The sequence below is a fragment of the Procambarus clarkii genome, chromosome 89 (assembly GCF_040958095.1).
Source record: "Procambarus clarkii isolate CNS0578487 chromosome 89, FALCON_Pclarkii_2.0, whole genome shotgun sequence".
NCBI lineage: Eukaryota > Metazoa > Arthropoda > Malacostraca > Decapoda > Cambaridae > Procambarus > Procambarus clarkii.
Window position 1 is genome coordinate 6,956,009 of NC_091238.1, and position 24,306 is coordinate 6,980,314.

Here is a 24,306-nt window from a genome sequence, read left to right on the forward strand (position 1 = left end):
TGATTGTTGTCGCTGCCGGATGATACAAGGGCGACTGCGGAACATTAAGTATAGTTAGACGTCGCCAGTCCCCGTGGCGCAGTGGTAAAACATTCGCGTGGCCTGTGATCGTATCCTGGCCGAGGAGGATTGACTGGTCACCAGTCAATCCGTAGCCTCTCTTCACCCAGCAGTGAATGGGTACCTAGTGGTTAAACGATTTGGCGGGTCGTATTCCGGGGAAAATTAAGATTAAAGACTTGCCTGAAACGCTATGCGTGCTAGACTTTACAATTATATAAGAACTCTGGTATATATATATATATATATAAATAAATAAAAAATATTATTAAACTTTAATGTTTTGAGAGTACATTATGAGCAAAGTTTGCTCTATAATATCGACACACACCAAGTAAGTTTGACCTGGAAAGGAAAGGCCGTCCAGCAGGCCGAAACCGGTGCCGGAATTAACGCAGAGAAGTTAGCCCTGCAACTAATAATGATTTAAAGAAAACGTAATAAAAATCAAATGGATGGGGGATACCTAAGGAAAAATATAATGCTAAAAGTAATATAATAATAATATAATTAAATAATAATTATAACTATAAATTATAGATACGTTGTTTTGCAACCCATCCTCCTAAAATTATAGTAGTTATTTACCTAACTTCACTTGGTGCTAAATAGCCTTCCCGGTTTGGTGCCTTGTTTTGATAATTACGTACTTGCCTAACTTTACTGGCTTTACAACAAACCACTACCTCCCTAGTTTTGTATTATTTATATATACAAGAGTTCTTACATTCCTGTACAGCCACTAGTACGTATAGCGTTACGGGCAAGTCCTTAATCATAATGCTCCCCGGAATGCGACCCGCCAAATCGTTTAACAACTGTTGGGTAACACAGAGGTTACAGTTAAGGGTTGGCGCCCAGTAAATCCTTCCCGGGATACGAACCCAGGCCACAGCGCTCGCGAAACGCCAGGCGAGTGTCTTACCACTTCGCCACGGAGACGACCCTTCACCACCTTATCTACCTTTTTATATCTTCTATAACATTTACAATTTTCCCTTCATTACTGTAACCAATATCACTACACACTCCTCATTAATAAATTAACTACATTAGCATTTAATAATCTTGTAGGAATAATAATAGATTTAGATTTTTTATTCAGGTAAAGGTACATACATTGAAGATGAGTTACAAACATAATGTTGGAATTTAAAGATAGCCAGTACATACAATACCTAAAGCCACTAGTACGCATAGCGTTTCGGGCAAGGTGTGGGAGGGGGGGGGGGCACGTTTGTACAATTCGGAGCACCACCAACACTTGTGTTCTGAACATCTGCAGTGTTTTGATTAATGACATCAATACGGGATTCAAATATAACTGCATGTTCTATGTCCAGAGTAAAAAGGTACAAATAAATATAAAACAAAGGCAAACTAGGCAGAGAGAATTGATCCCGCCCCCCCCCCCCTTCCCCGGTGAATCTAAGGGCAATAGGCTAATGAAAATCTAATAAAGGTGCATTTTAATTTCAAAAGTTTCTTTATTCTTTGATTTCGGCATTAGTTTGGCATTATCTATTTCATTTTGAAGCAGTTTCTTTCAATCCTTCGAGAGCAATTGTTGCACACTTGTAAGTTACGTGATACAAGGAATATATAAAATGAATGAACCTATCATCACGTGTATTATATATATATATATAATTTATATTATATATAATATATATAATTATATATGTGATGATTAAAAACAGGGGGACCTATGACAAGCAGCCGGCTAATAGTCTCCATCAAGGCCCCCAGAGTGTGGTCCTCAGGTATATAAGTTCCATGGATTTGTTAAAATCCTCATTAATACATAGTCCTTCACAAAGACTACAGCTTCTCGGAGTATATTATGTGGACACTATACGAGGCTGAGGTGCGAGCGTGTCATGGCGGCGGGGTCTACCACCCCCGCCGCCGGCCACCTTCAACCTGGGTTGTTTCTCGTGCAGGGCGTAGCGCTCGCCTATCCCCGATTGCTGTAGTCGGTCCTGTCGCGGTCACCGATGGTCCTGCTGGAGGTGAAGAGAGCGGACGGGTTGATGAGGGGCTGCTCGGGACGGTAGAGCTGTACCAGGTAAGCCGGCATCATGGAACCAAAGCCCCGTTTGTCCACGGCCTCCTGCTTCCTGCTCCACAATGTCTGCTGGGCTGGCCTCCAGGCTTCCTATAGGGGCACAGGGGCTGTATTATCATTACAAATTCTAGAAAACAAATACTTGCTACAAAGAGGAGGCAATAATCTGACCGTAAATAGAGTAAATGTATAGAAACAAGAGTGGTGACTTAGACGGAACTACAGACACATGACGCCACCACGTGCTCGATGTAAACATTGGCCGTGGGAGTCAGCTGACGTGTCTGCTGTCTTGTCAACACTGTCACCTGTAAACAGTGTAGTATACCCATGGTTATAGTATACCCATGGTTATAGTGTACCCATGGTTATAGTGTACCCATGGTCATTGTATACCCATGGTCATTGTATACCCATGGTCATTGTATACCCATGGTCATAGTGTACCCATGGTTATAGTGTACCCATGGTTATAGTGTACCCATGGTTATAGTGTACCCCATGGTTAGTGTTCCCATGGTTATAGTATACCCATGGTTATAGTGTTCCCATGGCTATAGTGTACCCATGGTTATAGTGATAATCAGTTACTATACCACTAGACAAAACCATAAACTAAGACAGCATATATTTATGGAAACAATCAGGATGCGTGAACAAAAGGGCACGAATAGACAAGGACAGTATACGAACATACAAGTTAATTGCACGACAGGTAATGCAAGTGCAACAACAGATAACTGCAACAACAAATAACTGTAGCAACAGATAAGAACAGTAACCGTTAAGTGCAGTAACATAGTTGTACCTGAAGGGGGTGCTGGAGATCGGTCGTCTCCTGTTGGTGAAGAGCATCAGCACGCTTGTCCCAGAACCCGCGCTTGAGGGCTTGCAGGTTGTCGCTGGCCTGCAGGGCGAAGCCTTGGTGCAGGCCAGGCCCCGTGTAACCTGCCGACCTGCTCCCCATGGCCACCACCAGCACCACCACCAACACCACACCAACCTCACTGTCCTGTGTTATACAACAAAATCCTTGTTAGCATTTTACCTACACTTTGTAACAGTGTCTCGTCCTGCAGTAACCCCCCCCCCCCGTCCTGCGGTCACTACGCCCTCTCCTGCAGTGCCTTCCTGTCCTGCAGTGCCTTCCTGTCCTGCAGTGCGTTTCCCTGTCCTGCAATGCTTTACCCCTGTCTTGCAGTGTCCACCCGTCAAGAATTGGGTCACACACCCGTATGTGACCCGTCCAGAAGTGCGTCACACCTGTCCACAACCGTCCAGACGTGCGTCACACCTGTCCATAACCGTCCAGAAGTGCGTCACACCTGTCCATAACCGTCCAGAAGTGCGTCACACCTGTCCATAACCGTCCAGAAGTGCGTCACACCCGTCCACCGCCCCTTTTACGACATATGTTTACCTCTCCAAATCGGCCCATCATCTTAATTAATCCTTCAACAATAATAACACAACTAATAGTCATAGTTATATTAATATTATTATCACTATTAAAATAACTATCAGTAGAGGAGCGGAGAAGGCGGGAGGAGAGAGCTAGAGCCCGGTATCTGGGACCAAGCAACACTAGTGTTGCAGGACAAGATAAGACATCAGTCTCAGAGACGCCGGGGACGTGTGTATGAATGAGCTTCTAAAACAATAACATTTTCCCAGGACGAACTTGCAGGCGGAGGAGAGAGCCGCTAAGGGAGAATGATGAGGAGATAGGGAGGGAGAAGGAAAACGAGGAGGAAGCGAGTGTGTGAATGGGAAGGAGTGGATCAAAGGGTAGGATAGGTAGAGTGCATTATAAGGTAAGGGTATGATGGATAGAGTAGGGAAATTGGCAAAGGGAGAAATGCCACATGATGGTTAGAGTGGTCAAGGGGACCTCTGGGACCTAGCAAGTGGGTTGTGTATGTCTGGGACGTAAAAGGAAAAACAACAAAACAGTTGTTTAAAGTAACAGTTTAAGACAATAAAATAATAATCAATAACTATAGGATTATATCATGTTAGGGGGATAGAGGGAGGTATCCCTGATCTATCCCAGTATACCCAGTTGTTGGAGTATGCACAGACTCACAATTAACGTGGCTGAAGATGTGTGCTCTTCGTTATGTCGGGGAAGGTGTTAGTGTATACACACCTGGTAGCCTGTAACCTTCCTGGTGTTAGTGTATACACACCTGGTAGCCTGTAACCTTCCTGGTGTTAGTGTACACACACCTGGTAGCCTGTGAACCTTCCTAGTGTTAGTGTACACACACCTGGTAGCCTGTGAACCTTCCTGGTGTTAGTGTATACACACCTGGTAGCCTGTAACCTTCCTGGAGTTAGTGTACACACACCTGGTAGCCTGTAACCTTCCTGGTGTTAGTGTATACACACCTGGTAGCCTGTAACCTTCCTGGAGTTAGTGTACACACACCTGGTAGCCTGTAACCTTCCTGGTGTTAGTGTATACACACCTGGTAGCCTGTGAACCTTCCTGGTGTTAGTGTACACACACCTGGTAGCCTGTGAACCTTCCTGGAGTTAGTGTACACACACCTGGTAGCCTGTGAACCTTCCTGGTGTTAGTGTACACACACCTGGTAGCCTGTGAACCTTCCTGGTGTTAGTGTACACACACCTGGTAGCCTGTAACCTTCCTGGTGTTAGTGTACACACACCTGGTAGCCTGTAACCTTCCTGGTGTTAGTGTATACACACCTGGTAGCCTGTAACCTTCCTGGTGTTAGTGTACACACACCTGGTAGCCTGTAACCTTCCTGGTGTTAGTGTATACACACCTGGTAGCCTGTGAACCTTCCTGGTGTTAGTGTACACACACCTGGTAGCCTGTGAACCTTCCTGGTGTTAGTGTACACACACCTGGTAGCCTGTAACCTTCCTGGTGTTAGTGTACACACACCTGGTAGCCTGTAACCTTCCTGGTGTTAGTGTACACACACCTGGTAGCCTGTAACCTTCCTGGTGTTAGTGTACACACACCTGGTAGCCTGTGAACCTTCCTGGTGTTAATATAGACACATAACTTGTAGCCTCATCTTCAGAAAAAACATAGCTGCGTCGGAGAAAGTTCAACAGCGGGCAACAAAATCATTCCAGATCTAAGGCGACTCCCATACCAGGAACGGTTGTGGGCCACTGGGCTAACAACACTGCAAACCAGACATGACAGGGCTGATCTCATCGAAACTTTTTAAATATTCAACGATTTGGAAGATATTGATCCAAACCATTTGTTCAAAAGGTCAGATGTAACACGAACAACGAGCAGCGGTTTCAAACTCAACAGGCCTCAATGTAGGAAAGAAAACAGAAGTTTTATTCACCTATAGGGTAATAAACCCACGGAACCGCCTACCTGCCGAAGCTGTAACTGCCAAAACCAGCCCGTCCTCCAAACAGACACCCAAAAGTGATTCCATGCACCCGCCAAACCCCCTGTTTATGAATAAAACAATCCCTCCTCGACTCAAGTCCATTACATCCAGCGGTCGACCCAACAGACGCATTCATCAATGTTTACATTCTGTTCATTCAAAACGGGAATTTTCTCAAATATCAAATAATATAATATATTAGCATATTGTGCATATATAGGCATAGGTTAGGTTAGATGTTTGGATTCTGTTGGCGATTATTTGTATTTGTAGTACGTGGGTGAAGCATTTTCAGCGTTGTGGTTCGAACAAAATTCGTCAGTGACGCACTTGCTCCGGAAGTGTTCGGACGTCATCAGTTGTGAGTCATGTGTAAACCGCTTTTCATTCAATAACAGGAGGTTTGGTGGGTGCATGGAATCACATTTGGGTCTTTGGTTGGAGGACAGGCTGGAATAAAAAACTGTTTACACACAACTCACAACTGATGAAGTTCGAACACTTCCGGAACAAGTGCTTCACTGACGAATTTTGTTCGAACCACAACGCTATAAATGCTTCACCCAGGTACTACAAATACAAATAATCGCCAACAGAACCTAAACACCTAACCCTAACCTATGCCTATATATGCACAATATGCTAATATATTATAATATTAATTTATATTTGAGAAAATTCCTGTTTTGAACGAACAGCATGTAAAAATTGATGAATGCGTCTGTGGGGTCGACCGCTGCATGTAATGGACTTGAGTCGAGGACGGGTTGGCCAAACCACTGCTGAATTTTAAAGCCCAGCTTAAAAAATCATCAGGACAAATGGGGAGGATCTTTGACGAGACTTCCAGTCCTCGTCAAGGTCACTAGAGTGACAGTGACCCTCAGGCAGATTCAGGTAAAAAATGCATCCACTTGGTAGCCTGCAAATCTTCCTGGTTTTAGTGTACACACAGCTGGTAGGTTGGGAACCTTTCTGGTGTTGTATACAAGCTCCTGGTAGCCTGGGAACATTTCTGGTGTTGGTATACAAGCTCCTGGTAGTCTAGGAACCTTTCTGGTGTTGGTATACAAGCTCCTGGTAGCCTGGGAACTTGACTACCAATACCAGTACATGTATGGTTTACATACCAGTATACCACGTATGTAAGACCAATCCTGGAGTATGCGGCCCCAGCATGAAGTCTGTACCTTGTCAAGCAATAGACGAAGCTGGAAAAAGTTCAGAGGTTTGCCACTAGGCTAGTCCCAAAATTAGGAGGCATGATTTACGAGGAAAAGCAGAGTGAATTGCACCTCATGTTGCTGGAAGCCAGGAGAGCTCGGAGAGACACGATCACGGCCTACAAAATTATCAGAGGAATTGACAAGGTAGATAAAGATAAACTGTTTAACACGGGTAGATCACGAACAAGGGGACACAGGTGGAGACTGAGTACCCAAATGAGCCACAGGGACGTTAGAAAGAACTTTTTCAGTGTCAGAGTAGTTAACAGATGGAATGCATTAGGCAGTGATGAGGTAGAGGTAGACTCCATACACGTTTCAAACGTAGATATGATAGAGTCCAGTAGGCTCAGGAATCTACACCAGTTGATTAACGGTTGAGAGACGGGACCAAAGAGCCAGAGCTCAACCCCCGCAAGCACAGCTAGGTGAGTACAGGTCTCGGTACACCTACTAGGCCTCCCACCCGGCTACCAGGCAGATGATGGCTTGACCTGGACGTTGTGTAGCCACACTACGGTTTACGAACTTTACGTCAAGTTGAGGCTGACCTTCATAGCTCGAGGAGAGGCGAGCGACTCGTAGATGATGACGGCGAGAGGCCTTCTGGAGGAGTGAGGCCGCACACCCACGGCCCCTGCCTTATTACCCCTTGTTTTGGTCCGCCCACGTGCGCGCTCTCCCTTCCACCCACCCCATGTCACGCCCCCTTCCACCCACCCACCCACCCCATGTCACGCCCCCTCCCACCCACCCCATATCACGCCCCCTTCCACTCACCCCATGTCACGCCCCCTTCCACCCACCCCATGTCACGCTCCCTCCCACCCTCATATCCACATACTACGCCCCCTCAACCACTGCCCTGTTAGCCCCTCCACCACCCCCCTGCTGTTATTATATTATTATTTATATTATATAAATATAATAGAATATATTATATGATAGAGCCCAGTAGGCTCAGGAATCTGTACATCAGATTCTGTAAATCAGTGATCAGTTTCTGCACAATAAGTGATTCTGCACATCAGTGATCTGTAAATCACTGATCTAAAGAGAATGCTGGACAATATTGATAAGATTGATGCCCATGATGCCCTCTTCTTCCTCACAAGATGCCTATCTCTCCCTAAGTTGACTTACTTTCTGATCCTTACATCCTACAGCAACCCTAAATTAAATGTGTCTGACACCCTTCTGAGGTCCATGCTTGTCAAAGTCCTGATCCTGCCATTGGACGACTCTCAGTGGGAGCAAGCAACCCTCCCTGTAAGACTCGGCGGCCTTGGTGTCCGCACAGCCTCCCAGATTGCTTTACCAGCCTTTCTTTCCTCTTCCCATGCATCGCACGACCTCGTAAGAGATATCCTACCTGAACCCCCGAGTGATTCAGCAGGAATACACGATCCTGCTTTCACTTAATGTTCAAATCAGTGGGATGCTTTCGCAGCCCCAGCACCCATCATAGTGCCAACAAAAAACATAAACAGTCCAGCTGGGACCACCCACTAGTGGGACAAAACTGATGCCATGCTCAGCGCCGCAACATCAGACAAGGAGAAAACCCGCCTCAGAACAATGCCTGCCCCCCATGCAGGAGACTTCCTCCTGGCAGTACCCATGTCGGCAATGGACACGCCTCTAGATCAAGAATCCCTTTGTGTAGCAGTGGCCCTCCGCCTTGGTGCCACAATTCACACCGAATACAAGTGTATTTGCAACAGGGTGGAAGCAGACTAATATGGACTGCATGGGTTGTATTGCGGAAGCACAAAAGGCTGGCATGCAAGACACAATGAGGTCAATGACATCATCAAGAGGAGCCTCGTCTCAGCTCAGTGTCCAGCGGAGAGAGAACCTCGCATCCTAGAGGACCAAAATCCGGATGACCCCGCACTTCGCCCTGATGGCATCACTATATACTGCTGAAAAACGGGCAAACAGTTGGTGTGGGACTACACATGTGTTTTCACCCTGGCTGACACCTATGTACAATTCGGTGCTGATCAAGCAGGTGGGGCGGCCAACCACAGGGAAATAGCAAAATCAGTCAAATACAGGCGATTGGAAGGTCAATATACCTTTGTTCCCATAGCATCTGAGACGCATGGCCCCTGGGGCAAGAGTGCCTTGGGATTTCTCAAAAAATTGGGCTCCAACCTCATTGACGTCACCAGAGACCCAAGGGCTGCCAGTTTTTTGTTTCAGCGCCTCAATGTGGCGATCCAGAGGGGAAACACCTGCTGCATCCTCGGTTCCTGTCCGGAAGCTAAGGAACTTCAAGAGATCCATAACCTTTAAGCACACATTGTTCAACCAATGTATATATTGTAACCTTTAAATATATACTAAAGCACAAAAACACAAAAGGAAGTGGGTGGTAGGAGAAAAGCACACAGAAACTGTATTGGAGGGGGACCTAAACTTTCCCTCTAATGCGTTATGTGTGCTTTCCTCCGAGGCTAAGGGTCCCCTTCCAGCCAGAGATGGTACTCCCTTCCCTATTTAAAGAAAAGAATATATTATTATTATTATTATTATTATTATTATTGTTATTATTATTATTATTAGCAGCAGCAGCGCAAGAGAGCGGCAAACCCCAGGTAGAGTCCGAGCAAAGTTTGGAGTAATTGAAGCCTAGCGGTGAATAATACAGTTTGTGTTGTTTGGAATTTTTGAGCCAAGCGTTTGAGCGTGGGAGGTAAAGTCAGGTGTAGAGCCATTGTTGAGGGAGCCAGCGTGGGGCCAGGGAGGATATAATGTTCTCTTATGAACTTAATGGCCAGCTCCTCCCTATTGTTAACTTTAGGTAATGTAATCTGGCAAGACAAAAGTCATCCTTTGTTTACCCTAGTTGTGGCGGCTCTGACCTTCCCCCCCCCCTGGCTGGCTGTAGTGACCCCTGACCCCTGGTTGGCTGTAGTGACCCCTGACCCCTGGCTGGCTGTAGTGACCCCTGACCCCTGGCTGGCTGTAGTGACCTCCTGACCCCTGACACCTCACCTTGAGCTCCTCACACACCTAGTCTTTTGTAGTGAACCTGTCTGCCCCTTTCCTCAGTTTCATTAGCTCTCCCTTCACTGTTGTGTTCCTTCTGATGTGGCTGTGCAGCAATTTGGGTTGGGTTTTCCCTTTATTCTGCTATTTGCTATGTAATTTTCGTACTGTTTTTCCTGCTTCCCTGCTCATCCTTTTGATTGTTGCCGCCGAAGGCGGCTAGTTTATTGTGCACCCCATACTCATCCTGTGAGCGGTAGCGCAAAAGCATTACAGAGGGCACAAAAGGTCTTTATCAGACCTCATCTTAGATTATTACATAAACAATTTCTTCAATCCTTCACACCTTATAGATACAATGTCAGCTAGTTACAGAGAAAGTGCTATTACAAGAGCTACATATTTACAGTAAGTCATCATACATTAGTGGTAGGTCTTATCGCTAATACATAATAGTTTGGCCAATGGGGATATTACAGAGTCATAGGGGAGCTTCTGTTTATTATTAGTCCTCACAATACACTACTTGTTTCTGAATCTCATATGTCGTTCATCTACTGGAAGCAAAATGTGGGTACAGTGCAAGGATTTCAGGTAATTTATCCATGGTAATAAGATAGGTTGCCATATCATACAGAGTGAGCTTAGATTTATCTCTAAAAGGCTCAATTTTACAACAATCCAAGATATAGTGTTCGAGTGTGTGTCCCTGCCTATGTCCACACACTTTACACTTTACTTCATCTAGATCCCTATACAAGCCGAACTGCCAGAGATACTTGTAGCCAAGTCTTATACGAGCTGTGACAACATCTGTTAGTCTACTGACTTTGTTACTTGCCCCATACACATGTTTTACTTCACACATTTCATTGTGATGAACAATGGACCTACTAGTTCCAGTTTGCACTGTTCTACTTTCTTCAAATCCATCTAGGAGTTGCTCATTCCTGGCCTTCTGGTATCTTCCTCTGGTGTTATGTTATTCTGTACTTTCTCTATGCAATTGTTATTACCTGCTTTGCCATCTTAATTACATCCCGTAGTAAACCTTGAGTTCCACATTTGTACTTCGTTTTTTATGTTTTTTTTTTACTGGGACAAACTTGTTCTGTGCCTCCTTACTCTTCTGGGTAATGTAGTCCATCATGTCTTGTGCAGCCTTTCCTCTGATTTATATTACTCATAGTATTTTTATTAGGAATTTCCCTATCTCCTCGTGGTTTCCTTTTCAATATTATTTTCTAGTCTCTGCCTTGAGTAAGTTATCACTACTTCCACCAGATACTCAAACATCAGTGCACTGTGATCACTCATTCCCACGGGGGCTTCGAAGTTGATTTCCCTTATGTTTGAATCGTTCAAAGTGAATACCAGGTCAAGTCTGGCTGGTTCATTATTGCCTCTCATTCTTGTGGGTCCTCCTAACATGCTATCTTAAAACTTTTCTTGTGGTCATGTCCAATAGTTTAGCTTTATATGTTTCTGCACTCCCAGTCTATTTTCCAATGGTTGAAGTCTCTCATAATAAGCGCATATGATCGAATTCTACAGGTGACAGAGGATGCCCTTTCAATTATAGTAATAACCGCTATGTAATGCCTGTCATACTCTTGCCCACTTCTTCTGCCATTTAGTGAAAGGTTATAAATCACTGCTACCTCACAATGTGTACATGTGTCCTATATATTCTATACAGTGTGTTATATGTGAGTGGACACACTATTTGCACGTGTCCACACACTATGTGTAGATGACATGCACGCACACACACACACGCCTCTAATTAAGGCCCCCGTCTACGGCTGACGATAGGATTCACTCCTCTGGTAAAACTACGATCCTCATCACGATGCGCTCTCCCGTGGGTGGCTGTGGGACCCAGATGGGAGGGGAGGTCGCGGGCAGGAGGGAGAGGAGTGATGGGATATGTGGCGTGGGTGGGGGAAGAGGAGGGGAAGGGATAGGGATTGTGGGGTGTGGTGGTAGGAGGGCCATGGGGAGAACACGCTGGCATCAATATTGCATTAGCTAGGGATTATAGGGGAGGCCTGCATTGTATGCAGAACAGGATGGGATTTGAAGGGTGCATAGTTTAGTTTTTTGTTTTATGAAGATTCAGAGCAGTGCATTGGTAGCCTGTTATAGATGAGGCATTACAGAGTATAGATCAAGAGCTAGCTGTGGGTATAATATTTGTCAATAGAAGACACTAAGTCAGGAAGATTAACCGTTGGTGTCTGGGAATATTCACGAGGCGCTGAAGGCCATTCATGATGCCAGGACGAACAAAAGGACGTAAGCTAGGCGAGCGACATTGTCCCATTCACCAAGGGACGAGGGTCCCAGAAGGACATTAGGAAAGCAAGACCTACGATCATCTCGAAAATCAGGACATTCCACAAGGGGGGTGCAAAAGTGCCATTGGGACGATACAGTTTGGACAATAAGGAGCAGGGCGGCATTCCATTAAATGCCAATATGTGTCTGATACCCAGCTTGGCCAGCGCCGTGTTCCGCCACCTATTGCAGTGGTAGGAGGAAGGCCACGGGAATAGGCCATCTTTAAGAGTGTGCAGCTTGTTACCTGTAATAACAGACCACTGACCTTGCCAACGAGAGCAACTTGTGGAACTAATGACTGGGTAGAAGTCCGAGTGAGGAACCCTGTTACGAGGAACATGACAGGCATGTATGGTCCCCATAGCGGTGGCATCTGCAAGTATATTCATTTGACTGTCTTAGATCTGCTGGCAGCATGGCATGATTGTACAAACGAGTGTATACTCCTCACTCCTGAAAGATTCGAACCCAGACAGCCAGAGGCTCCATGCACCTTAGCATGTCCAGTATTTTCACCACTAGGCCACAATTAAAAGAATTGGAAGTCTTAGACCCTTAACCCTATTCCCCACAGCACTCGGTGACCTTTTTGGGCACAAATATTTCATCAAATCACCTCTCATGCTGGGGTCACGTGAGTAACATTTGTGCAAAATGTCACATCGCACAAATGTTACTCACATGACCCCAGCATGAGAGGTGATTTGATGAAATATGTGCCCAAAAAGGTCAGAGTGCTGTTGGAAATTAGGTCAAGGGGCTGATGACTTAAAATTCTTTTAAAATAGTCGTTGTGGCCTAGTGGTGAAAGTACTGGTAAGATTAATGATTCTAACACAAATCTTCTCTATTTCTTATGTTTTTCTTCACTGTTGAGGAAAGTTGAAAAATTAACTCTCCAAAGTTAATTTTCACAATTTATTAGGGTCTGACGCCTAGGGATGCATTTCGCAAGGTACTCCATACATTTTCAGACAAATTTTTCATGCTTTTGCAAAGGCATATATTCTCTTGGGGTGGGGTGGTACAGGACCACTTCACCCCAAGAGGTGATGGAGGTGAACAAGTGGATGAATGTCTTAACATAAGGGATATTAATAGGCTATTACATGCCTATTAATTCTTGCTGCTCCTGTCTCGGTGTCATGGCTCAAAGGTCTCGAAGTAGGTAGAATGTAATAATGTGTTAACTGGTTGTTGATTGCTGGTCTTGACTTTTTGATGTGTAGGGCCTCGCTGATGTCCAGTCTTGTTATTGTTATACCTTTCGATTATTTCAGTATTGCATGTTAAGATGTTAGTATTTTGTAAGTGGTGATCATATTACTTCTTTTTTTCTATCTTCTAGTTTTGCCATGTTTAATGCCTCTAGTCTCTCCTCGTAACTCGTTTTTCAGTTCCGGAAACCATTTTGTAGCATGCCGTTGCACCTTCTCCAATTTATTTGTGCGCTTCTTGAGATTTGGGCACCATACAACTGCTGCATATTCCATTTTTGGTCTCGCTTCAATGAACAATGCCTTCAAAGCACTGACATAGCTCTCACTCTAGACAACAAATAAGTACTGTACAGTTTGTCATCCTGGTATGAAGATGGACATCAAGTCTATGTGCTGTGTTAACCCCCATAGTGCAAATGATTAACAAGAGGAACGTCAAGTGATTTGTGGAGATTACTGCTCATGTGATCACCAAAAACAAATAATAAGCTCATGGATTGTTATTAGCAGTGCACTATCAGCATCATTAACCCTGCTAGTTAACCACGGGAATATTCAGGAGTTGGTCCTACACTAGTCTGTGTTAAATATAGACCGAGACAAATGAAAGCCATAGGTCAATGAAATTTTATAATTTATTGCAAGACATTTATTGACTAGATGTTGGTATATATTTGTCTTTGAGTTTACAAATTGAATAACTACACTTGACACCATGTTTCTCAAAGATACTCACCTCCCAAGGAGTAATCAAGACAGAAAAGCCTCCAATCATCCCCATTTAAATATATTCCTTTAGATTGTTTTTATAAAGCTACTACATATACAGTACTGAATATAGCAATTTCTTTTGGGCCTACATTCATCAAAAGTTTATCAACTACTTACATATTTTCTATAGTGATGCTGGGTAAATTTGTTTCATATAAATGTGAATACATGTGTTCATTGCAGGTTGTAATCTTTTAGTTGTTTTGGGGGTTTCTGGGAACTGTCTTCATACGCAGACAGTTCCTTCAGAACAGCTAAATCAACTACTGTACTTTTAAGATTAATATGCTTTATCATTGGTGGGTTAGTATTGGTGCAATCAGCTTAAACTAGTCCATGAAAAAATAACAGCTACAGGTAGAAACCTAATCAATACACTTCAACTGTAGATTAGAATCTACTTCAAAAACATATTTACAAGGATATAAGAGCAAATAAAATTCACAGTAATTTAAAATATGTAACCAACTCTTGGTGATATTATATATATATATATGTTGTACCTAGTAGCCAGAACGCAGTACTTGGCCTACTATGCAAGGCCCAATTTGTCTAATAAGCCAAGTTTTCCCAAATTTATATATTTTTCGATTTTTTTTTCTTATGAAACGATATAGCTATCAATTTCATGATATATGAGGTAATTTTTTTTTATTTTGAGTTAAAACTAATGTAGATATATGACCGAACCTATTTTAACCTAAGCTAAACTAACACAGGTCAATATTTTATGTTCTTAATACAATACAATAATTATAATTTAAATAAACCAGTTGTAAAAATGTTGTCGAAAATAAAGAAAATTACTCAGCCTGTTAGGCAAATTGGGACTTGCATATTAGGCCGAGAAGTGCATTCTGGCTTCTAGGTACGACATATATATAGTGTATATACAGTATATATATAATTTTTACTGTGGTTCACTCTTTACTTCTTCTCCTTCCTTAAGCTCATCTAATATAAACTTACAAACAAAACATGTCCAAAGAGAAAGTACAGCTCCTAAAGTAAGACAAAATCTTAATCCTTTAAACCAATTTGGGTAACCCATCATGGCTAGGTCCATATACCCAGCAAATCCAACTCCAGCAATAACAGTTATTACCCCAATGGAGTAAGGAGCTAAAATTCCGAGCCATGCAATAAGGGGAGGCGTGACACTGTATCCCAAGTTGTGCCAATCTGGAGGTTGAGAGCTGCCCTCTGACAGTGTTAATCCCCATCGCACACCTCCCAGGAAGGATAAAACAACTGCTCCATAAATGAGTTGTGTATCAGCCATACTCGGGTCAAATGCTCCAGAAGTAATCATGAAGACAGGCGCAGCCGCAATTGGTATAAGGCCAGAGAGTCCGAAGGCCAGTGCCGGAGTTGGAGAATGCCGCATCTGAAAATTTAATTGAATTTTGAGATAATTATCTAGTATCGTCTATGGCATGCACAACTATTCAATGGATTCAAAAAAATCTACAGAACTTTAGCTACCTTAAAAAACTTTTAATATATCAACTGATTTTTTTTTAGTTTACAACAATAGTTTTTACAATTACTGATAAACATGAATACTGTAACTTTTCAGCTGCATTATGCTTCTCTTGAAGAGGGTATTTCACATTATATAGTGACATTTTTTGCTTATTCATATACAGTAGTTTACACACACTTCCTTATTTAAACTTCTAAATAAGTAAATTACCTAATCTTTCTTCACTCAATTCTCTGTCTATATGCTTATACTGTATCAACATTGCTTCCAATGCTAATGCCTCCCCTTTAACATGCAATATGTGTTATCTGGAAAGTTCAATGGGCAAAAAACACCTTAAAACCTTACCTGCTTAATATTGTCCATTATGGCAAGGGCATTGGCTGGTGTATTCTCCTTGAACTTGTGGCAAAAAGAAGTATGAAGAAGCTGAGCTGCAATACCTGTGAACACAGGACATATTATGGCTCAAACAAGTTTTCATACCATGTTTTCATCCCCATAACATAAATGTACTACTGTAATACAAGCTAACATAATGTTATGCATTATTACACAGCATGTTGACAAGCTTAACAGTATTACTGGTAAAGGCAATCATGGTTGAATTTTGAAAATTCACATTCGGGTAAAGTTGCTGGTCACACAATTAAGCTACATGTAAAAAAAAAAAAAAAAGATAAAAAAAATCTCTTCCCTACTGTTAAGACAGGATGCTTGTTAGCCTTACTGAGGTACTGTACCTCTAGCTCAACAACAGCCCTTCCTCAAGATGCAACCCACAACAATTGCCTAACTCCAGATACAGTACATGTTTACTACTAGGTGAATATAGACATCAGGAGTAATGAAACATACCCAAGCACCTCACACTGTCCTCTGCTACAGGTCACAAATGAAAAGAGAAGACATTTATCTATAAAATGAGCAGAATCTGGTCTACATTCAACTCTTACAAAGACAATAGGCAAAATATGTAGCTGGCCGACCAACTGGTCCAGCTCAAATGTTCAGTGCCTTGTATGGGAGCCACTGAAGCTTTTGCTATGTTAATCCTGTTTTCTTGGTGCATTGTTCCAAGGCCAGGCTTATAATTTTATCTGTTGGATAGTTTGATTCAGCCAGCCAGATATGTATCTGTATATACATAACATGCACAAGCATGCTGCTATTACAGCACATACTGTACTTTTTTTTTTTTTTTTGCTAATATGTTTATGGCTAATATTTGGGCTCAGGGCTTCTGGCAGTCTAATAGTGTGTTGGCTGTTCTTTGCCTTTTGATTGTTCCCTTAACTCCCAGTGACTGTGACACTTTGATGCCTTTCCAGTCGCAGAGTTCATTCTACCGTAAGGGCCTGGGTTTCTAACCTCATCACCCCAAAGGCTAGCAATTCATCATTGTTCTGTTATTAATGTTTCATTTGGCTCAATGGCATTTTTGTATCCAAAGAGGTATTGAGAGTACTGTACTCACCTAATTGTGCTTGTGGGGGGTTGAGCTTCAACTCTATGGTCCCACCTCTCAACTGTCAATCAACTGGTGTACAGGTTCCTGAGCCTATTGGGTTCTCTCATATCTATACTGTACTTGAAACTGTGTATGGAGTCTGCCTCCACCACATCACTTCCAAATGCATTTCATTTCTTAATTACTCTGGCACTAAAAGTTTTTTTCTAATGTCTATGGCTGATTTGAGTACTCAATTTCTACTCATGTCTTCTAGTGCTTGTGCCCCTTGTGTTAAATAAACTGTCTTTATCTACCCTATCAATTCCTCCTCTCCTCGTAGCTTATACCCCTCAGATCAGGTACAGTACTAGTTTGGTGGCAAACCTCTGAACCTTCTCCAGTCCTATGCTTGATGAGATATGGACTCCATGCTGGAGCTGCATACTCCAGGATTGGTATACACCAAAGAGCTACTGAGGACCAGCTCAGAAATCAAGAACTGAAACGGACATTTCTGAGTGACCTCAGTAGCTCCCCGTACCTGCCTGTCATTTCCTGTAGTGATTCAGGGTGTTTTCAGGGAAGCATTTGAGGAAGGCAGGGAGGTAGGTTGAACCTGTGACTGACTCAAGCTACTATCTGATGGTACACTTGGATACGAGCACAAGATTTGTTGACAATGAACAAACTACCACGTCCTATGTTTTCATCTTTTTTTTTCTCTCTAATCAACAAATGCCATTTGATTTTCGTTACCTGTACTTTCTGGTAAATTTTGTAAAGTTATGAGGTTGATCTTAAACTCCCACATTCCCTTTGCCTCTACGAGCACACCAGATTCTGCTTCTGGTGTTGGTAAGCCTGCTAAGCTCAAAGATCTGGCAGTGTTAAGAACATGCCTATAATACTAGAGCCAATGCACCAGGCAGCTACTAATTCCTCCAAGTAAAGGAAGTTTCATTACATTCAATGCCTGATTTTTTTTTGGCACAAGACAATAATAAGCAACCATACCCCCTAGTGAAAGGCTTAAATTTACAGCTTACCATTTACACCTATAAGCTTTCTCTGGACTAAAGAAGAATCCAGAGAACCCATCACTAAATTGTGGACAGGACGACGACATCTCCCAAGCCATCGCAAGGACATCATCATTATATGGTACCCTGCAAAAGTGCATTTATTTGTAAATAAGATTAACACCACACATACCATATTTACAGTTATAATTTTATCATTATGAGATTTAATACAATATATTCATCATTTTGAATGCTAATTAGTTTCATATACAAAATGTTTTAAGTAATACAGATTGATTAGTCTGCTCTGGCATAACTTAAAGTTGATCTTACAAATATTCAGAATTAATCAATACAGTACTGTAGTATATCCTCCATGATTACTGCAAAAAACTGTTATACAGATACTGTATTCTGAAGTTTGGTTTTCCATTTAACAAAATTCACGCTTCATAAAATGTAGTGGTGATAAGAGCTATTAGGCTTACCTTTTTTATAGCATGATATATAATAATTACTTTTATGTTCAAAAACAAAAAAATCTACACAGCCTTTTTATACCAATATTGAAATATGCAACACCAGCCTGGATTCAATACCTTGAGAAGCATAAAACAAAAATGAAAAAAGTACAGATTTGCAACAAGATTGGTGCCAGAGCTAGAAGGTCTAAGCTATGAGGATAGGTTAAGGCCTCATAACCATGGCAGAGAGAAACAAAGAGGACATGATTGCAACATACAAGATAGTGAGTAGTGAGTGAATAGTGAGACAGAGATAGATTGAATTGGTAAGATGGACAAGAAGAGGAGGCATAAGGGCAAGCTGGAAATACAAACGAATCGAGAAAATTCAAGGAAATTCTTGTACTCTGTTTAGGTGGTCAACAAGGAAAAGGCACTGAAAGGTGTGGAAGCCACCTCCATTCACAACTTTAAGGCCAGATTTGACTAAGAATTCAAAGGTCAGAATACTTAGATTATAACGTAACAGGTACAACAAGACTAGTTGGCAGGGACATGAAATTAGACCTAACTACCCCGTGGTTACTGACAGGCAAGTACTGATAGGTAAGTACGTGTAAATAGAGTACTGGTGGTGACCGGGACCCGAGGACAGTGTCCCGGTCCCAGACGCTAATATACACCCTCTTAACACCTTGCCGCCACCTAGACATACATCTTAGCCTTCTAGCATAGTATTACAGCAAACGGCTGTGGGTGACAGTAACCAACAGTGAGTAAATTTATTTATATCTTGCCTTTCAACACTCGTCTCTAATCTCGTTCGATCTGGTGGTGCTTGTGTTCGTGTGAAGGTCAACAGCCGCCCGCAGCCACAAGCTAGTAATCCGGATTCATATGCAATACTGTATTTCTAATACTGTCAGCCAAAATGAAATAAAATCTAATGTATATTAATAATAATGCAATACTAATACTAATTATTGTATAACACATATAGATTTGATTACAATGCTTACATGTAGTAGGTATAATATTTGCGAGTTATTGAGAACCAATAGAATTTCTTGGGATTTTTTTGTTTTTTTTTAATTAACATTCTTAGGTATACACAGCAATGTACTGCTACCCTATTCTATATGAAAGATTCCACAGTGTAGATTAAAAACTAGCTATACGTTCATCTAATATGCCCAACTCACAGGATGGTTAGGATGTGGATTAGTATTGGAATAATTTAAGTAGCTGGCAGATTAGAGATACAGTACTGTGGTTTGCTACAGTTGACTGTAAGAGTTTCAAGCTCAACAAGGTACACTGTAGGACTGAAAACAAGAGATGCTTTTCCACCCAGGGTTATGAACCCATGGAACCGCCTACCCGCTGAAGCCGCAAATGTCAAAACGGCTGAATTTTAAAATCTAGCTTTATAAAATCATTAGGACACATGAAGGAGTGGGGAGGGACCTTTGACACGCAACCGGCTTCCTGTCCTTGTCGAGGTCACTCTAGAGATAGTGGCCCTAAAGTTAAATTCAGGTAAGTATCATATAATATGAGCCCCTGTATACAGGATGCAAAATGTAAAGTGGAATAGTTATATCATAACTAAACAACATTGTATAGTACCAGAAAGTCACTAATTTCATAATAAATATTTCAAATAAATAATAAAGCTACAATGCCACGCATATTTGTCATAATCAGTTTAACTTTACAGAGAAAACGTTGATTACTTATTTTAGCGCGGTCTCCCTCCAATGTTTACCAGGTGGTGCTGGTGACGGGCTGGGGACGACAACTGCACTTATTATACACAAGTCTCTGTTTACTAAAGACGAAATCATGGCAAACAAGCCACAGAAAATGCCCAAAGTGGCCAAGGTATGTAATGTATGATTAAAAATAATATTATTCAATCAAAGTTTGATTAAATTTGAGTTTATGCCACAATGTCTTCAACATAATGTCTCGATTCTTGGAGCAAAAAATCTAATATGCACAGCATACCTGACGATATTAAACCTAAAACTACATGATAAATATTGTGGACATATATATATATATATATATATATATATATATATATATATATATTATATATTATATATTTTTAGTTGCATATTGGTTTGGGGACCATTCAAGCTTGTTAGCATATATTATATGCCATATGAAAGATTACACATTGGTAAAAATAACTATAATATAATATTTCCATGATTCAGTGCTTAACTCTTATGAAAATTATATTTTTTTTTAGTAATTTATGCTTTAGGCTTGGTTAGGTTAGGTTTTACAATTCGTTGGCTGAGTATCTTTGGTATGAAATGACCTGAACATCCCCTTGAACATTGTCTAAGCTTCAAGAAACAGTGAGAAATCTTGTAGTCGAGTAACTATCCACTAAAGTCATTTGCAGTGACTTGGTTCATGGTGGTTGTGTTAATATGTGCAATACACTATACAGTATACATTTAGAGTAAAGTCTATTTAGTATCATCATTGAGTTTAAATTTGCATATATTAAATGTTTATTAAATTAAAAGATAAAGGAGAATTTGCTATTAATTTTGTTTATATATTTTAATCCAACAGGTAAAGGACAAATCTCCTGCTGAGCTGCAGATAACAGCAGAACAACTATTGAGAGAAGCTAAGGAGCGAGAACTTGAAATTGTGCCCCCTCCTCCACGGCAGAAGATATCAGATCCAGAAGAACTTCAAGAATATCGCTTGAAGAAAAGACGAGCCTTTGAAGATAACATTCGTAAAAATCGGGGAAGCATTTCCAATTGGATTAAATATGCAAAGTGGGAGGAAGAGCAGCAAGAAATTCGAAGAGCCAGGTAGAGTGTTTTATGTATTTTGATAGAAATTACTTGTGATGTATCAGAAGTTACTTATGATGTATCATTATCTATCCAGTATTTATGGCTCCAAATAAATTGTTTTGTCAGTCTTTTCAGTGTTAAAGAATTTCAACAACTTCTTGAGACAATTGGTAAAAATATAATATGTTGGTATGGCAATGATGTAAATGAAATATGATTCTTCATGCTCTTAAAAATACTTATCTGTTTAAAGAACAAGACATACTTCAGTCAGCAATGTACAAGTGAAAGTAATTAAACGTTTAATTAAACCTTATTAAATTTTATACAAGTGAGAGTAATTAAACCTGTTTAAAGAACAAGATGTGTAATTAAGATAACTGCAAAATATGAAAATACAGTAGTGATCATTGTGATGATGATGCAGAGGTGAAGATAGGAAGGTACTGTTCATTGTGATGGAGATGCAGAGGTAAAGATGACGAGGTACTATCATTGTCATGGTGATGCAGAGGTGGTGCTGTTATGAGAGTACAGCCACAGCCAAAATATATAGCTTCCCTGTTTGGTTCCCTTGTATCTCTGGTATATTGGAACACTAGTATTTTATTAACCTTTGAAGATACTGATTAATCCTGAATAACACTTCCTACTGGTTGCACTTTGTAACACTTTGAGGTAAAACCTTGATGATACTAGTTATAACACTGGTAATTTAGATTACATATTCAATGTAATATGAACCGAAATATAATGCACCACTGATGGTTACATCCAGGACCAATGGTACCTTCCCAAGGAAATGGTATACAGAGACTTATTAATTAACCACTGCCACCATCTTGCCTGTCACTTAGTTATATCAAGCAATGAGGCAAGAAACATGCCTTGACTTTAAGAGTCCTTTTTTAACTCATTAATTATGGGCCGGTTGTTAACAAAACAACCGGCCAATTACACAGAGGAGTTTGAAAGGTTCCATTTAAGTGACTCAGATGTAAAGTTTAACACAGGGTTTATTGAGAACAATATATGATATTCACCAAACTATAAGTCCCTACTCTAACACTGACAATTGTTTAGACATCACACATGGAAAATATCAAAGATCACACACATTACCTTCTGGGTCCAGAGGATGCTTAAACTACCCTGCTGTCTTTTTCCATATCAGGGTTTACATTGTGCATTCTTGTTAACACTTCAGCTAAGGTGTATATGTACTGTATCATTATGAGGGGTTTGATGTAATGGAAGTACAGTATGGTTTTAATACTGTAATTGGAGGTTACTCACTGTAGGTAATTATGCTACTTTCTAGATTGCTTGGGGGCTACTATACAAGATCCCCATAGGCAAATCTGGTCAAATGATGTTGATGTAACTTCGAATAAATATTGAAAATGTTGATCCAGTGTTGATTAATCATTACTTGAGCATGATTTGGTTGTTGATTGTACAGGTTGTAATGTATTAAATACAGTACAGTGTATTTACATATAATTCTGTTACTACACTTTGAAACTTTGTTCCTCAACACCTTCCAGTGTTTAGAAGATTAAAGAAACACCTGAGCAATATTTTTAAGTACTGTATTATTTACATGATTTAAATAGATTTTCTTGATCTTATTTTCCAACCAGGTCTGTGTATGAGAGAGCTTTGGATGTTGAACACAGAAATATTACATTATGGCTGAAGTATGCTGAGATGGAGATGCGTAGCCGGCAGGTGAGTTCTTTGACGTTAATATTTTGTAAGTGAATTTATTGACATATAGGTAGCCCAGGTGTACTTGTATATGCTTGGATTTTTGTGTAAGTAAAATTCTATTTCACTCAAGTATAGAATAAAGAATGGAGATAACTGTCTGTCTTCTTCACTGAGTAACCTATCTACCACATTCTTGTTCCTTAAGATGATGGTCTGAAGAATTATTACGATAATTTTCTCTTTGTAGTAAATGTAAAAAAATTGTTCTGAATGTGAACAAGCAGAATTAGTGGCTTGAATAATTATTTTGATTTGAGGCAAATTTATTTGAGTACCTTTTCAAGTAAAATTTGCCCGAAATGCTATACGTACTAGTGTCTGTACAAGAATGTAAGAACTCTTGTATATACAGTACAGTATATAAATAAAAAAATAAAAAATAAATAAAAAAGTACAGTACTTAACTTTGGATGCAATATGTTCTAAAGTAATTATTAACCTGAAAGCAAAAAGTTTCCTGATCTGTTATTGAGAAATGTGAAAACAACAAATTGGGGGCTTATTTTTTTTTATATACCTTGTTGAACTCGAGCCATTGGCTTTACTTTCATATATTTATTTTCATGTGGTGTATTGTATTCAATATTGATAATATGAAGTATTTATATATTTTGAAATATAGCATTAATATTTATACAGACAAGAAACGTTAATTGCATTTTCAGGTGAATCATTCTCGCAATGTGTGGGACAGAGCGGTCACCATCCTACCGAGAGCCAACCAATTTTGGTACAAGTTTACTTACATGGAGGAAATGCTGAAGAACATTGCTGGCTGCAGACAGGTGAGAGCAAGTCATTCCCAAATACTCTATAACATTAAATGATTGAATTTGGAATTTTATTAATTATTTAAGATCAATTATTTAGGTTGTATGTTTATATTACAGTGGAACCTCGATTAACGACTGTCACTCTTTACAAATTTTTCTGGTTACGATCTCAATTTCTTCGTAAAATTTGACTCGGTTGATGACCTTTACCTCACTTGGCGACGAGTTTGTTGATACACGTATAGGTCGACCGAGCGCGTGGGTTCCTGGTGGCACAGGCGAGGTGTGCTTCAGTTTACCAGTACCTCCCGCTTAGTGACGATCGTGCTTGAATTCTTTGTAAAGGATTTCATTATTTTTCTGCTTTTTTGGTTTTTGAACATAAAAAGTAATTATTATATATCACAACATGGGTCCCAAGAAAGTC

General features: G+C 40.8%; 3 protein-coding genes across 4 annotated transcripts in view; 1 reads left to right on the plus strand and 2 right to left on the minus strand.

Moving 5' to 3' along the window:
* Positions 1–1,517: 1,517 nt before the first annotated feature.
* On the minus strand, positions 1,518–7,387 carry LOC123773449 (uncharacterized). The gene is made up of 3 exons (XM_045767237.2): positions 7,298–7,387; positions 2,937–3,140; positions 1,518–2,218 (listed from the first exon to the last, which is right to left on the minus strand). The coding sequence occupies exons 1-3, from the start codon at positions 7,301–7,303 to the stop codon at positions 2,018–2,020; spliced, it is 411 nt and encodes a 136-aa protein (XP_045623193.2). The 5' UTR covers positions 7,304–7,387; the 3' UTR covers positions 1,518–2,017.
* LOC123773450 (crooked neck-like protein 1) overlaps positions 1,992–24,306 on the plus strand; it is a 34,038-nt gene continuing 11,723 nt past the window's right edge. The window contains exons 1-5 of one of the 2 annotated variants that reach the window (XM_045767238.2): positions 1,992–2,128; positions 20,274–20,386; positions 21,098–21,348; positions 22,977–23,064; positions 23,772–23,891. In XM_045767238.2, the coding sequence (XP_045623194.2) occupies positions 20,348–20,386; positions 21,098–21,348; positions 22,977–23,064; positions 23,772–23,891 (498 nt within the window). In that variant the 5' untranslated portion in view covers positions 1,992–2,128; positions 20,274–20,347. Of the gene's footprint in view, positions 2,129–6,398; positions 6,418–20,273; positions 20,387–21,097; positions 21,349–22,976; positions 23,065–23,771; positions 23,892–24,306 lie in introns of those variants that run through there. The other variant, XM_069317871.1, reaches the window with a different exon arrangement.
* On the minus strand, positions 13,933–19,416 carry LOC123773451 (transmembrane protein 69). The gene is made up of 4 exons (XM_045767239.2): positions 19,300–19,416; positions 18,063–18,182; positions 15,912–16,006; positions 13,933–15,464 (listed from the first exon to the last, which is right to left on the minus strand). The coding sequence occupies exons 2-4, from the start codon at positions 18,169–18,171 to the stop codon at positions 14,988–14,990; spliced, it is 681 nt and encodes a 226-aa protein (XP_045623195.2). The 5' UTR covers positions 18,172–18,182; positions 19,300–19,416; the 3' UTR covers positions 13,933–14,987.